We start from the raw sequence: 17,298 nt of genomic DNA, 5'->3' as shown, positions 1-17,298 counted from the left end.
TCAACCTTTGCTGGAGTGACAAGAATTCTTTAGCATTTTGATTGGCTATAGTGAGGCATCCAGTGATAATGAGGGGAGGGAAATAAGGGTAAACTGGAAAGGAGAAGCTATGAGAAGAGTAGCAAATAAAACTGAGCATAAAGAGAAAGAAAAAGAAGTAGGAGATGGCACTCTATAGGAGGCTATGAAGTGGGGTTTGGGGCATATACCCACTGATAATGATGAAATTGCACACTATTAGCTGTCACATGAAAAGGATAATTCATTGCTTAAAGCAGGGGTTTTCAGAGTCTTAGGGGGTGCTTTACTTACATTTGAGTTTGCACTTTGTTACTCATGTTGTTAAGCGCAAGTTACTGTCAATACAACAAAACAAAAGCAGTCTGTACAATATTGACCTCAGTGCCCTTCTTCCACCTACATCCCGCCCTTTGGGCTCCATTTACCAAGCTGCTATTGCTGCTTCTGAGCCACAGAGTTTCAGGTTCGCATTAGCGAGCATGAACAGCTAGTTAAGCAGCAATCTTGGGAGTTAAAGATCATGGCACCCAACCCTGTGTAGGTAGTCAAGTTAGGATAGTTCTTAACTCATCTTTCCTCAAATGTAAATGTTTACAACTCAACCTTTAAACTTGACTCCTGTCGTGGGCTGATGCAACCACAGTCAGACTGCACTCCAGATCGCCTCCTTGAAAACCGTCTTTGTGTTAAGGTGGAGCATGTCTAGTCCAGGAACTTGCCACCCTGATAAAAGACCAGGCAGCGGCCGTTATCTCCACAAACTATTATTTAAGTAGCTTGTAGTGGTGACAGGCCATGTACTCTGTGGCAGTGTGTGTGGAGCCCTTTTCCTTATTCCCCCATGACATGGCAAGTCAGTGTCATTGTCGGCTCTTAAAAACCATTATATTTGCCAAAGTCACTGCTGCTTGTGGTTTCCATAGGATAGTGTTTGCTGCTCCCGTGCCCTCTCTTATATTATCTAGCACCCCGCCTGGGAAGGCCCGCCTCACACTCTGAAAACAACTGGCTTAAAGAGATATTAAACAATATATGCTAGACAAAATGATATATTTAAAGCAAAGATTATCCTTAGAATAATATGTAGATGTTTTTTTTACAATTATATTAGTTCTTTAAATATTGAAAATAGTATAAAGGTTTAGTTTCTATAAAGTACTTAAGTTCCAATAAAGTAATGGGCACTGCCATGTTTGAACTAGTTTTCTATGTATCTCTGTGCAAACAAGGCTGTGTGGAAACCCTTTTAGATAATCCTATGTTTCACTCAACTCAGTTTATTTTATCGGCTGTTTTATATCTGTCCCTAATTGTCCTCAGCAAGAACGATAGGTAAGTGGAAACTTAAGTTAAAACATAGAGGAGCCCATTACTTTATATAGACTCAGTGAAACTTAGAAAACCAACAATTTAATTACATAAAAATTGAACAAAATAAATAATGAAAGTATATTGCAAAATTTTAATACATAATTAAGCATTTTATATTAAAAACTCATACGGTTTAATATCACTTTAACATCATAAAATTACTTATGGTACTAAACATAAGGCCAGATTACGAGTGTAGCGCCAGCGCTAGTAGTGTTAACATGATCGCGAGATAGCTGTGTTCTTTATGCTCAAATCCATAATACAAGTGGTGCGCTGTTCAAATTACCGCAAATTCGTTTGCGCAAATTTGAAAGTAAATGCAATCACATTTAACACTGAAACAAATAGTTTGTATGGAGGAAACAGTTGCACTAAACAATACTATTAACCCCTAAACTACCCCCATTGCATACTACCTCTTTACAACTGCCAGCCCCCCACTGCAAAGTAAAGCACTACACTATAAACCTCATAACCATCATATTTCCTGATTTGAATTTGAACATACGAATCACCCAATAGGAATGCAAAGGTATCCTTATATAAAAGGGGTACCTCGCATTAAAAATTCAATGTGCGGCTGCTGACCACATGAAGAAGAGGTCCTCCGTGTTCAAGATGTGAAGATGAAGACCACCGCTACCGCCGCCGCGGGGATGAAGATAAGAAGATGTTCCACCGCTGGGGTGAAGGGCTACTGCTGGGATGAAGATGGAGCGCCACCATCATCATTAGTAAGTACCACAGGTTTTTTTGTTAGGTTTTTTGTTTTTGTGGGTGTTTTTTATTTTTAAGATTAGAGATTTGTTTTATTTTCTCAGGGCAGCAAAAGAGCTAAATATCATTTTAAGGGCCATGCTCAGCCAAATGCACTTTTTAGAGGAGGTGTTATTTAGATTTTTTTTTTTTTTTGTTAATGCTAGAAGGTGTTTATATTTTTTTTCAGCAAAAGAGTTTGATCACTTTGGGGCCTATCTATCAAGCTCCGAAAGGAGCTTGACGGCCCGTCAAGCAGTTATGAAGCAGTGGTCACAAAGACCGTTGCTCCATAACCCTGTCCGCCTGCTCTGAGCAGGCGGACAGGAATCACCAGAAATCAGCCCGATCGAGTATGATCGGGTTGATTGACACCCGGCCACGAGTCTGCAGGGGGTGGCGTTGCACCAGCAGCTCTTGTGAGCTGCTGGTGCAATGCTGAATACGGAGAGCGTATTGCTCCGCATTCAGCGAGGTCTTGCGGACCTGATCCGCACTGTCGAATCAGGTCCACAAGCCCTTTCTTAAATAGGGGCCTTTGTGTCAATACTCTACAAAAGGCCCTTTTAAGGGCTATTTGTAGCTTAGTTTTAGAATAGTGTTTTTATTTTATTTTAGGGTATTAGTGTTTGTTATTTTTTATAATGTTAGGTTTTGTTTTTTCTTTGTAATGTTAGGATTTTTGATTTTTGTAATGCTATTTTTTTTTTTTTTAAAGTAATGATTTTTATTTTATTTTTTTTGTTGGTATTTTTTTTTTAATAGTAATGGTAGGTTTTTAAAAGGTAAGATTATTTTTTTTTCACATTCACAGGTAATTTTTTATTTTTTTTTAAAGTTAGTTATGTTTTTGTTTGATAAAGGTTACTCTATTTTGTGTTAACCTAGGGAGTGTTAGGTTAGGGGTTTAGATGTTAATGGGCTATTTTGCGGTGGGGGGCTGGCAGCTCAGGGGTTAATAGGGTAGTGTTTTACTTTGCGTTGTTGACTGGCGGTTTAAGGTTACTAGTGTAATGCTTTACTTAGTGGTAGGGGACTGGTTGTGTACAGTGTCGGCTGGTGAATTTTGAAGATGGTGGAGCACTAGACCCCACCCCTTGAAATAAAGTCCTGTGCCTTAAATGTAAAACTATGTGTATATGATAGATACGCACTTCACACACACAGGCACTCCGCACACTACACAAACATATTTGCATGCACACTATACATACACTCACAGACTATATACTATTTTGTAATGCATTTCCCATGAAATATAACATAATTCAAAACCAGTATATAACTGCCATAAAAATATAGGTCTATCCAGGGCATCAGGATCCCACATTGCTATTTTATTTTGATTAAAAAAGCAGGTACATTACCCAAACTATGTGTGTGTGTGTGTGTATATATATATATATATATATATATATATATATATATATATATATATATATATATATATATTGAATTATAATATAGTTCATAATAGAGTCCTTAGCTTAATAACAGGTAAATTGCCTCCCTTATGCACACTAGCTGCTTGTCTATAAATGTAAGTCTTGAATATAACTTGGCAGCTAAAAGGTTAACGAATGCTTAGCTTATCAGCACAGATGAACAGTTCCAGCGGCTTGTACTATGATTTTCCAGAAAAGAACACTAAAATAATAAAACCACATAATATAAGACAACATTTCACAATATAATGTCAATCATGCATTTCTTTTTTCTTTCTTTAACCCCTTAAGGACCAGTGACGTACCCTGTATGTCGCTGGCCTTTTTTTGGGACTTGATTGTTTTATACCGTGGTCTTGCCACCAGTGTTGAGACTGCTCTATTCCACAAAGCCTTCTGGAGGGAGGGCATTAATAGCGTGTTCTTGCTAGACTTGTGCTATTATGTCCTGAAAAAAACCCTTAATGACCACTGACATACAGGGTATATTGTGGTCATTAAGGGGTTAATAAACATAATTTAAATAACTTTTTTTTCTAGAAATACCATACTGGCTGTATGGAAGCACCTGCATAACTCAATACAGGACAGCACCATACCAAGCTATAGAATACTTTAATTAACCAATATATTTTTTTCTCTCAAATCAAGGCCAAGTCAAAACATCTTTAAATTATTTTATCCCAGATAAATTAAACTTGTTGAAAGCAGACCAGCAGTCTGGACCAGCATATAGAAATATCAAATAGTGCATTGCATAACAGAGAGCTTTCTGAAAATGTAAAAAAAAAACATAACTATCTTAAAAATTAAATAATTCAGCACCATTTAAATAGAATTAGTAAAATGAAAATATGAAAGCATGCCCAAGTTATCCCTGCTTTGGTCATAATGCAGTTAACATTCACATCCAATCAAATAATATGTTCAGGGCAGACCAGCAAAATATTTTATGTAGGAAGCACCAGGATTAGTAGCGGCATAAGCAACCATGGCGCCAAGTATATTTATAAATATTTTATTTCTTCTTTAAAGGACCTTAACTACTAACTAGCAAACAACTTATGAAAAAGCAATTTGACAGCACCGAGACACCTCTGTCTTCAGTCTGCATGCAGTCCTGCATAAGTTGCGATTCATAAGATATACAGAACCGCATGCAGACTACAGAGGTGTCCCGGTTCTGTCAAATTGCTTTTTCATAAGTTGTTTGCTAGTTAGTAGTTAAGGTCTTTTAAAGAGGAAATAAAATGACTGTGTGACTGAGACTCGTAATAAATATAACACTAGCTCACACAGAAAGTTAGGTTAACATTATTAGCAGCATAGCTCGCACTAACCTGAAGCTCTGCATCCAAGCATAGCAGCAGCCAGCAGAGTACTTAAATTCACACAGTTCTAGGAGCGGCAGAGGCGAGCTAAGCTAAGTAAATGTGTAATTCAAAAAAAGATCTATTTACTAATATATATCTGCTCTCCTCTCCCTCCAGTCCCTACTCTTACTCTACCACGGCCGGGTCAACTCAACTGCTGTAACTTCTAAGTTCAACTTCTAAGTTCTAACTAGTCTAGCCTTCTTCAAGTTAGTTCTGAGTCTTCTGACTAAGTTCTGAGTCTGACGTCTCTGTCTGCGGCTGCCACAGCAGCCACAGTAAACTGCCAAAGTAACTTGCTGCACAAAATAATTTGAGCTCCTCTCAGCTCAATGACTATCTCTGCAATGAGATTTTGCGCCGTTGAGCTGGGAGGAGCTTGTCAAGCTCCATCACGTGACTGTGAGTGATGACGCTCTACTGTGTCACTGGCTGCTGCCGATTGGTAAACAACACCTCCCACAAGTTCGCACAGGCTGAAGTGGGCGATCAACAGTGTATGGGGATGGGGAGGCTGGGAGCTGCGCAGCAGGCAAATTTAGGATGCGCATAGACACAGTGGCATATTTTAGCTACCGCACGTGCGGTTATGGGATAATATGGGTTAGTATAATAAAAAAAAAAAACTGTTTGGATTTTATTGTTTTTTGGGGGACAAAATAAATATAATTTTTCCAGTAGGGGGCTATTGGAAAAATTATATTTTTTTTCTTCAGTTTTTTTTTTCTTCTTCAGTTTTTTTTTCTTCTTGGGCTGCTGGGGGGGCACGTGCGAGTGTGCTCAAATGGAGGAGCCTCCACTGGTTGTGTAGGGTTTAATAGTGTAGTTCAGACTTTGTGATGTGGGGGCTGGCGGTTTAGCGGTTACTAGTGTTGTGGGGACTTAGCGATGGGCTGTGTGGTGGTTTAGGGGTTACTAGAGTAGGGGTCTTATGGCGATTCAGGTTAGATCGCGACTAGAGTGTTAGGGTTTTATTTGCCCCCTTTTTTTGCTACATTGAATTCTGAGGGGTAATAGGTTAATGTGCAAGCGATATTGTAAGTTCGGCTTTTTGCGCAAGTTGGGTTAGCACTGGAGCGATATGTTTTTACTTTCAACTCGTAATACTAGCGCAACCCGACTCTGCAAAAGGTTTACCACTAGCGCAGTTAGCGCTCTAGTGAAAGCGCTAGTTAGCACTCCATTTGTAATCTAGTCCATAATGGACTAGATTACATGTGGTGTTTTAACTTGTACATGTATTACAATTTGAAAGCAAACGTGACCGCACAAGCGCAAACTAAACTTGCACTTGTCGTGTTAGCGAGACTGAATTCTTTGCAAAAAGAGTTAGGGCTAAATAAAAAGTTGCATAAAACACAACAGAAATACATTAAAATTAAGTATTGCACTCATATATATACTATCAAATAAAAAATATTCATAGAAATATTAATAAAAAATATTTATAAGGGTTAAAAGGTATATGGTTTATGACAATGTATTTGAATGAAAATGGCTATAATGGATATATACATACATATGTATGTCTAAATATGTGTGTGTATGTATGTATATATGTATATATAGATATGTATGTGAATATCTGTTTTTTTATGTTTATATGTGTATATATTTCACAAATATGCATATGTATATATACTTTTGAGGCTTTTTCACTCAAATACCTGAAAACAAGATAAAAAAAATTAAATACATTTTAATATTTAATTATAATATTTGATAATGTGTTTTACTGTGTATGTACTGTAAATATTTTACATTATAATGTTCTTCACATAGGGAAAAATCTCTCTCTCTCTCTCTCTCTCTCTCTCTCTCTCTCACTCTCTCTCTCACTCTCTCTCTCACTCACTCTCTCACTCTCTCTCACTCTCTCTCACTCTCTCTCACTCTCTCTCACTCTCTCTCACTCTCTCTCACTCTCTCTCTCTTGTGTATTTATACATACTCTCTATCTATCAGGGGCGGACTGAGATCAATCAGGGCCCCCGGGCAAAAATTAAGGAAAGGGCCCCCACTGTCTCACACTGACCCAAATTTATGCAAATGAACAATGTATCCTCCATGTCCTGCCCCCACCAGGGCCCCCAACCTCCAGGGCCAGTACCCCCAGCATCAAGAGCCATGAACAGGGCCCTTAACCTCCAGGGGCCAGACCCCACACTCCATGGCCCTCACAGCAACAGACCCCCAACAGGACCCCCTCATTCTAGGCCCCCCCCCAATGTAACAATTCCCACATCCTAGCACAAGGTCCCTCACTAAACCCACACTTAACTACTTAGTTACTGAAAGGACAGCTTTCAACCCCAGCTTAAAGGGACATGAACCCCCAATTTTTTTCCTTTCATGATTCAGAAATAGCATGTGATTTTAAACAACTTTCCAATAGACTTATTTCATTTGCTTCCTTCTCTTGTTATCCTTTGTTGAAAGATTTATCTAGGCAAGCTCAGAAGCAGCAAAGAAGCTAGGTTCTAGCTGCTGATTGATGGATTCATATATATATATATATATATATATATATATACTGATTGTCATTGGCTTACCCATGTGTTGAGTTAGAAACCAGTAGTGCATTGCTGCTCCTTCAACAAATGATTCCAAGAGAATGAAGCAAATTTGATAATAGAAGTAAACTGGAAAGTTGTTTAAAATTGTATCCTCTACCTAAATCATGAAATATTTTTTTGGGGTTTCATGTCCCTTTAAGCTGCACACCAGGAGCCATGGAGATGCCATTTGTGGGCCCCCCTACATGCTGGGCCCCCGGTCCAGGTCCTATTTGTCCGGCTGATCAGTCCGCCCCTGCTATCTATCTATCTATCTATCTACAGGGCCCTCCACTAATATCAGTAAATATGATCAAAGAAGGCTGTAAAATGTTGTCTTTATTGTTTAACCTTTTGATCTTATGTTAAATAAAATCCATAAAAATACTCTTCTCTCATGGATATCAAACAATTGCAAACGCAACACAGGTTTATCCAAAAAAATAAATATTTGTTAAATATATGTGTGGCATAATTATTGGCACCCTTTTAGTCAACACTTTGTGCTACCTCCCTTTGCCAAGACAACAGCTCTGGGTCTTCTCAAACTGAAAATGCTTGAGTTTGTTTTTGAATGAGAGTAGAGGCTTTTTTTCTTGAAACCCTTCCAAACAACTTGTGGTGATGTAGGTGATGTCGGATTGTAGTTTTGAATAATTTCTGACCCCAAGACGCAATTAACTTCTGCAAATCTCCAGCAGTGATCCTTGGAGATATTTTGCCCACTTGAACCATCCTCTTAACAGTGCATTGATACAATATAGACACAAATCCTCTTCAAGGTTGATGGTGGAAATTAGCTTTTCCAATGATTTTGCTATTTTCTTATAGCCACTTCCTATTTTGTGAAGCTCAACAACCTTTTGCCACACATCACATCTATATTCCTTGATCTTACCCATTGTGATGAATAATTAAGGAAATTTGGCCTATGTGTTACCTCATATTTATACCCCTGTGAACCAGGAAGTTATGGTTGAACAATTTCCTGTTCTTAGTCACCCTGGTGTCCTAAAGCATTTAAACTATCGATAGGAATATACTTAAAATATATTTTTCTCATATGAATTTATAGGAGTGCCATACTATAATTGGACATGGTATTATTCTTGTTATGGTCTTTGAAATGTGTTTTATTGGACTCATATAATTTTATCACTTATATACACTAAACAGTTATGTTTATCCAAGCAGAGTGAGCTTATATAAATTTTAAAGATTAACTAAGACAGTTTTGCACAGGTGAAAAGTCATGCTCGAGCCTTTTATTAATCATTTACAATTTAGTTTTATTTGTTTATTCCTTCACATCCTTGGCATGACTGAGTAGATACATATAAGTTACCCTTTTCCCTGCTAGTGGTATTTGATTAACAATTTAACATTCCCAATAACTGTGTGGAGTAATTTATATTTAGTGATCTTACACATTTTTTAGCTTTAGATGGAGCAGCAAGAGCAAGACGGTATAGCCTCCACCAATGGTGGTCCATAGACATTGATGCTTGCTGCCAGAGATTCCCACAATGGATCCCAAACATGGACAAACATGGGGCCTGATTATCAGCTGCCCCTTATCCCCCCTCCCAACGACAAAAAAAAGCTTTTTTTTTGCATGTTGCAAGATGCCCCTTATAGAATGTAAATAGGGTTTGCTGTAAGGGGAAACTTTGTTGGGGAAAAAATAAATACAAATCAGATTACCCTATTTTTAGCACATTGCATCTTACATATGATTTTTTTTATAAGGGTAATGTGCATATTTCGACAAAATAATAATTTGTATTTTTTTAATATTTCAATAATTTGCTTTGAAGATAGTAATTATTAATCTGTGCTAAGCCGACTGTGTTAGTCCTAAATTGCGAACCATAATGGGAGTATATTTTACATTCCTATGTTCTTCATATAGAAATAATGTAGGTCTATGATTAAGGCTCACACCGAAATACATAAGACCACTTATTTACTCTCATTTTTCCATGGGGTTACAATGTTTTTAATATGATGGAATAAAGAATTGTTTTTTTTTACAAGATCCATTGATTATATATATTTTTATTTAGAAAATAATTAACTTTTATTTAAAAAAAATAAATAATAATAATAAAAAATATATATATATGATAATGTACATGTAAAATACATATCTATATATGTATAGGTATAGATATACAAATATATATATATATATATATATATATATATATATATATATATATATATATATATATATAAATAAATATAAAAACATGTATTTAAGAATAAAAAGGACATATTCTGCTATATGAAGAACATTGGCCCATGTGTGTCAATGTTTGGGATCCATTGTGGGATTCTCCAGCAGCAAGCATTAGTGTCTATGGACCGCCCTTGGTGGAGACTATACAGTGTTGCTCTTGCTTCTCAGGGGACCTCTGATGTTCTTTAGTCAACCTAGGAGATCATGCCCAGGTTATGGAGTCACATTCGTTTTTAAAATGTCCGGCATTTGCTTCTAATGTTTAAATAGACCAGTAATATGTAAGGATCATGCTCTCAAATAACAATGACAAGCATAGCACAATGTACAATTACATAGTGATTATTAGTGAACAAAGCCTTTTAAAATCAATACAGTTTGCTTCCTAGATTACAGGTTTCACTCTTTTTGAATACAGGCTAGAGTGTCTTAGATTACTACCCAAATAGGCAAGATATGCATAAAGGGTATCTTGATATTCTAGCAGCAAAATGTGTAAGATCACTAAATACAAACTAATCTGCAGAGTTCTTGTGCATGTTAAATAGTTAATCAAACACCACTAACAGAGAAAAGAGTAAATTATATGTATCTACTCAGTTATGGAAAGGATGTCTGTAAAATGAAAGTCATATATTCCATCAACATAGCCTCATACAGAGGAACACAATTTACCTCTCATTTTTAGAGAGCAGTTTGTAACAAACTTGGCATCATTATTTCTCTCTCATCCTCATACCATCCTCAATCTACTGGTCAAACGGAGAGAACTAACCAATCTTTAGAAACCCTACTTCAACATTATATCTCTGTTTCTCAAGACAACTGGATTTCATTACTTCCTCTGGCAGAGTTTGCTCAAAATTCCAGGGTTAATGCTACTATTAAAACCACATATTTATGCTGCATTTGAGTATCATCTGCATTCCTTTCCAGTAGTCCTACCTCTTTCCAATGTGCCCACTGCTGACTGACGTATTTCCACCATGCTTCGACGCTGGAGACATATTCGTCAGGTCTTATGTACTTTAGTCTCTTCTTATAAAAGAGCTGCAAATCAGTTTCATGTCAGGTACCCATGATCGGAATTGGGAAACAAGTTTGATTGTCCATTAAGAACCTTTGATTAAAGCAAGTATCCACTAAGCGGGGCCCATGTTTTATTGAGCCTTTTTACATTCTTCAGCTGGTAAATCATGTGGCCTATCATTTGGCTCTACCCTTTTCATCACATATTCACCCAGTTTTTCATGTTACACTTTGAGACTTTTTTTCACAATTGTTATTGCCCTGAGTTTATCTTCCCAGGTCCCTTTATTGTAGATGGTTCTTCTGAGCATGAAGTGGAGATCATCATTACTGATTGTTAGCGTTGCATACAAGGTCTCTTATATCTTGTACATTGGAAGGGTTACCCCATCACTGAGCACTCTTGGGTTTCTGCTACAGAGTTGCATGCTCCCTTTCTTGTTAAGGCTTTTCATCTGTTATATCCTGACAAGCCTAGCAGTCCTGGAGGGGCCCATGAGGGGATCTCTGTCAGAGCACACCTCAGGTTCTCTTAGCTATTCTCAGGTTTTATTGCTTCTCTAGCTTTTACTTTGCACAGTGTAGCATTCCTAGAACCCTTGGTCGCTATTTGCTTACTGTTCTGGCTATTTCCTGTGCAACCATTTTGGGTTAGTGCACCCCGTCATTTCTAGCACTACTTAGTTTAAATAGCACACTTCTTTTGATTCTCCTTTCCTGTGTATTGGATCTTGCATTCATGGGTGCGCTATTCATTCTGCTGGATATTTCGTTGCTGACTTAGTTTGTTTGGATTATTCTCTTGTCTGCTGACTGCCCGGACTATTGGACTGCCTATTCTCTGACTTGAATTTGTGTTGCCTTAGTCCCTTTTCTGCCACTGGGTCCATGCTGTATCATGTGGCTTTGGAATTTCTTACCAATCATTCTAACTGACGCTGGGATAAGAAGACTACTGGCCAGGTAATTGGTTTGAGAGGTAGATCTCCTTGCAGGCCTTGACAGAGAGAGGGACAATTAGAGAAGAATATATAGAAGTAATAGAGAGTGGTTTTTTTTCTAAATTAAACATATATAGTGATATGTACACGTGGTCTCTAAAATTACAGAACATGCACAAAATATTAAATAAGTTCATATGAAAATTATTTATTAAACTATTATTCTCGCTACAAAACTTGAAAATCTATAAAGTGGTTCAGTTATTTATTTGTGACAAAACTTTGTTTTATGAAGAGAGAGAATATTTTTATAAACTAAACACAGGGTCAAAGGGGCATATTTATCAAGCTCCGTATGGAGCTTGATGCCCCTTGTTTACGGCGAGCCTGAAGTCTAAAGACCGCTGCTCCATAACTTCTCCGCCTGCTCTGTGGAGGCGGACAGAAATCAATCCGATCGAATATGATCGGGTTGATTGACACCCCCTGTTTGCGGTTGATTGGCCGCAAATTCCCAAGAACTGCTGGTGCAATGATAAATGCCGACAAGGTATGCTGTCGGCATTTATCGATGTGCGGCAGACATAATACACATGTCCCCTCGCACATTAATAAGTAGGCCCCAAAGTTTGTTACTTGAACATTTGCATTAGAGCAATATGTACATGGAGTAGCTAGCTATAATACAAATGGTGAATGTACTTCCAGAGTTTGTTTTCAATAGCACTGTATGGCAGCAGTGATATGCCGAAAAGGATTATAAATCATTGCAAAGACTTGGCCTATAAGCCCCCCCCCGACACACACACACAAATAAATGTCATCCAGATAAATGATTTGCTCCCTATACAGACAGAACATATCACTTCTCCATTTGTAAGGGACTGAATTTTGTTGCTCACTAGCCAATTTCTTTAAAGTCATGTCTGGTACAAAGTTATCTAATGGCACTGATCACAGATTTACAAATATGTAAGGGTTTGTGGCAGTTTGGAGACAGATTACTGTTACACAACAGGTTTTAATGAAAGGGACGTGTTCTGAATAGAGTCTACAATTTTAAACAACTTTTTGATTTATTTCTGTTAAAAAAATGTGCTTAATTCTCTTGGTTTTGTTTGTAGAAGGAGCAGCAATGCACTATTTAGAGTTGAACACATTGGGTAAGCAAATGACATGAGGCATACATGTGCAGCCACCAATCAGCAGGTAGCTCCCAGTAGTGAATTGCTGCCCTTTACCCTACCTAGGTATGATTTTCAACAAAAGATACCAAGAGAACACAGCAAATTATATAATAAAAGTGAATTGGAAAGGTGTTTAAAATTGTATATTCTGTCTAAATCATGAACATTTTGTTTTATCTATACTGTCCCTTTAAGTGCTATTGCAAACAGTTTCTTGCTCCCATAATAGCTATTGCAGGTATTTGAGAGATGTCACTGGGCTGAGTGTAACTTAGTTTAATAGAATTTTAATCACTGGTGGATTGCATTTGTTTGTAACAAGGTTGCCAGTATGTACTGGTTCTATCTTCAAAAAATATGATAGAATTGATATTTACCACTATCTTGCCATTTGCTAATTTCTGAGGCAATTTTGTGGTTACTTGATACTGCACATAACATATTCATCCTTATCCCACACAGCTGAAATAACAAGCAATCTTCCAACTTAGATTGTCTTTTCTACAAATGTATTTGTTCTTAAATTCTACACATAACAACATCAATTCTAAAATAAATCTTAGCTCAATAAATCATTACCATCACTAATGTAAGGACATGCATTTGGAGACTTCACACTGCAAGTGTTATACTAATGCATGTTTCTATACAATCCATGTAATTGCAAGGTACCTTTGTTCCCTTTTAATTTATCCCCTAAGCAAAAAAACAAAGGGGTCTAAACAAGTGTCAGCATTTATAAATAGGAACTAGTTCATTAACCAGACTTAAAGGGATAGTATACACTCATTTTCATATAACTGCATGTAATAGACACTACTATAAAGAATAAGATGCACAGATACTGATATAAAAATCCAGTATAAAAACTTAAAACTTACTTAGAAGCTGTCAGTTTAGCTCTGTTGAAAAGGTAGCTGGAAAGCCCACTACAAGTGGCAAATAAGACACTACCCCCCCTCCCCCTTCTTTTGCATATGAAAAGACCCATTACACAAACAGCAGCAAGCTGGAAAAGGTAGCTGACGGTATTCACATAAAACTTTGGGGCTTGGTCTGAAAATCAGAGCAATGTTAAGAAAAACTATACATTTATTTTTTTTTAAAAACTTTATGGGCTATATAAATAGATCTACAAAACATTTATGCAAAGAAAAAAATGAGTGTATAATGTCCCTTTAAGAAAAAAAATACAGAAGCTGAAGAGTTAAAAAGCACTAATATACCAACATATCTGTTCAGTGTAATGAAGCTAAAAGTTGAGAATTGGAAATCCATAAACAATGATACTAAATGTATGTATGTGGGGTTTATAATAATCTCTCACCTTTTGCAGAGCAATGGAAGTCACAGTTCATTAAAACTGAGAGAAAGAAGCTACTTAACTATAAAGCCCAGCTTGTAAAAGATCTAAACCCTGGTATTTATTGCCCTTTTGCTGGCTACTTTGTAGAGGCTCACCCATCTGACAGGTAAATTCTTTGTATTTTCAATGTGATGTCTTTTTACAACTTCCTAATTTCTGATAATTTGTCTGATTTCACCTCACATTTCCTAAAAACCTGTTTTTTTCCTTGTTTTTTTTTTGGTGTGAGCAGGTTAAAGGGACACTAAACCCCAATTTTTTCTTTCATAATTCAGGTAGAGCATGCGATTTTAATTAACTTTCTAATTTACTCCTATTATCAATTTTTCTTTATTCTCTTGCTATCTTTATTTGAAAAAGCAGGAATCTAAGCTAAGGAGCCAGCCCATTTTTGATTCAGCACCCTGGATAGTGCTTGCTGATTGGTGGCTTCATTTAGCCACTAATCAGCAAGTGCAACTCAGGTGCTGGACCAAAAATGGGCCGGCTCCTAAGCTTATATTCCTGCTTTTTAAATAAAGATACAAAGGGGCCCATTTATCAAGCTCCGTATGGAGCTTGAAGGGCCGTGTTTCTGGCGAGCCTTCAGGCCACCTTTAAGGATAAGTCTAAATTCTATCCCATCCAGTCCAGAGGACAAATTATTGAGACTTTTCACTCTCGGGTGGAACGAGATCTACAGATTCTCAATGATAATTCTACAGGTTACACCCACAATTTGCCTATCAGACTAAAAAAGGCTATGAGTACACTACAAAATAACACTAATATTGTCATACGCCCGGCTGATAAAGGTGGCAGCATTGTTGTTCTAAATAGATCGGACTATGTGGCAGAAGCCCATCGCCAATTGAATAATCCACAAGAGTACACTCCCCTTACGACAAATCCAACAGCTAGATTCAAAAAGGATCTTCTTGGAATTTTGGATGACGGTGTTGAACATGGGTTTCTTAATGAGCAAACTGCTTCATTCTTATATGTTCAACATCCTAAGATACCCATATTCCACCTTTTTCCAAAAGTCCACAAATCCCTTATTAATGTCAAGGGTCGCCCCATTGTTAGTGGGGTTGATTCCCTACTAGAAAGACTTTCATCCTGGCTTGATAGTATTCTACAGCCTTTGGTGAACACCTTACCATCCTTTACCAAGGACACAAAACATATTATCAACTTATTGGCTAAACACAAGTGGAATGACAACTTTGTATGGGTGACAATAGATGCAGTCTCCCTGTATTCTTCCATACCCCACACAGAAGGTATCATGGCTATAAAATTCTTTTTAGCCAATTATACAGAGTATACTGAGGACTTTCAAAACTTCATAATTCGTGTATTGGAATTTTTACTCACTCACAATTTCTTTTGTTTTGAGTCCAATTTCTATCTTCAGAAAAGGGGTACAGCTATGGGGGCAAAATTTGCCCCCTCATATGCTAATCTCTACTTAGGCTTTTGGGAGATTTACCACATCTATGGAGACATCAATCCCTACAGGTCCTCTATATATTTTTATAAAAGATATATAGATGACCTGCTATGTATTTGGTCAGGTCCTTCAGAAGATGTGCCCAAATTCATTTCTTGGCTGAATCAGAATGAGTTGAATCTCAGTTTTACCTTCACCTCTGATCCAGTCAATATAGATTATCTTGATCTCACACTTACTGGTAACTGTAATGGCACCATTTCCACCAAGGTCTTCCGTAAACCAATATCAGGCAATACACTTTTACATGCTACATCTTGTCATCCCACAAATACTGCTTTTTCTGTGGCCAAAGGCCAATTTATGCGCATTAAAAGAAATTGTAGTAGGGAGGAAGATTTTGAACATGAAGCTAACCTATTGGAAAACAGACTAAAATTGCGAAAATATCCTAAAAGACAAATAAAACAGGCAAGACAACAAGTTAACCTCATCCCCAGAGAGTCAATGCTACTTGATAAATACAAGAATACAACAAGCAATTTTCAGGGTATTCACTTCGTCACAGAGTACAGTGCTCAATACACCGAGGTCTGCAACATTATCAAAAGACATTTTCCTCTTCTAATTGCAGACGACAAGCTCACAGGTGTAGTGAAAAATGGCATTAGATGCTCTTACAAAAAATGTGCCACTTTGGCTTCAATTCTATCACCTACACAACTTAGATCTACAACACAACCTAGTAGCTCTTGGTTGAGACATCAGGGCATGTATAGATGTGGTCATAAAAAGTGCAAGCCATGTGACTATGCTCAAATTACGACAGAATTTAGATCCACTGTAACTGGGACCATCTATCCTATAAAATCCTGTCTAAACTGTACCAGCACCAATGTCATATATCTTGTCACTTGCATCCTTTGCAATATTCAATATGTTGGTCTCACGTCTAGGGACGTTAACTCTAGAATAAGAGAACATATCTCCTCCCTGACTAGGGGTACGGCTACAACTCCTTTAGTGCAACATTTTGCCACCAAACATAACTGCTGCCTTAATTCGTTTAGATGGGCAGCCATTGAAAAAGCCAAAGTCCCTATGAGAGGGGGAGATATAGACAAAGTTCTAGCTAAACGTGAAACCTTTTGGATTTTTCAATTAAAAACCAGACTTCCTCAAGGGCTTAACTCCAAATTTGATTTGATCAACTTTTGGGAGTAGATGTCTATATGTCAATGTATAGGTCAATTCATAATATATATTTTGACAAATCAATCTTCCTCTACTGTCCTATTCACATTCAAGTACATATGTCCGTAGTCCTTAACCCTGACTATTTTCATTTGGGACTAATTGTTAATACATGCATACTCAATGTACTTTCTATTCTTCAATATATTGCTGTCCATTTGATTCTTGTTTATAGTGCCCATATCGCATGTACCATATGTCTCATATAGTGTGATTCATAGCTGCAATTCATCTAAACTTAGAATCTGCTGTGGTTCCTTTATATTCTTCCGACACAATCTTTAATCTAATATATTATATATATACAAAAATATAGCATT

The 17,298-nt window shown here is 37.2% G+C and overlaps 1 protein-coding gene across 3 annotated transcripts in view; it reads left to right on the top strand.

Annotated features, from left to right (window-relative positions):
• LOC128660792 (cytidine monophosphate-N-acetylneuraminic acid hydroxylase-like) overlaps window positions 1–17,298 on the top strand; it is a 301,003-nt gene that overhangs the window by 131,860 nt on the left and 151,845 nt on the right. For all 3 annotated transcript variants that reach the window (XM_053714812.1, XM_053714814.1, XM_053714813.1), the window contains exon 10: window positions 14,260–14,395. In XM_053714812.1, coding sequence (XP_053570787.1) covers window positions 14,260–14,395 — 136 coding nt within the window. The remainder of the gene's footprint in view (window positions 1–14,259; window positions 14,396–17,298) is intronic.

Source organism: Bombina bombina, chromosome 5, assembly GCF_027579735.1.
Source record: "Bombina bombina isolate aBomBom1 chromosome 5, aBomBom1.pri, whole genome shotgun sequence".
Classification (NCBI taxonomy): domain Eukaryota; kingdom Metazoa; phylum Chordata; class Amphibia; order Anura; family Bombinatoridae; genus Bombina; species Bombina bombina.
This window is presented reverse-complemented; position numbering and strand designations above follow the sequence as displayed.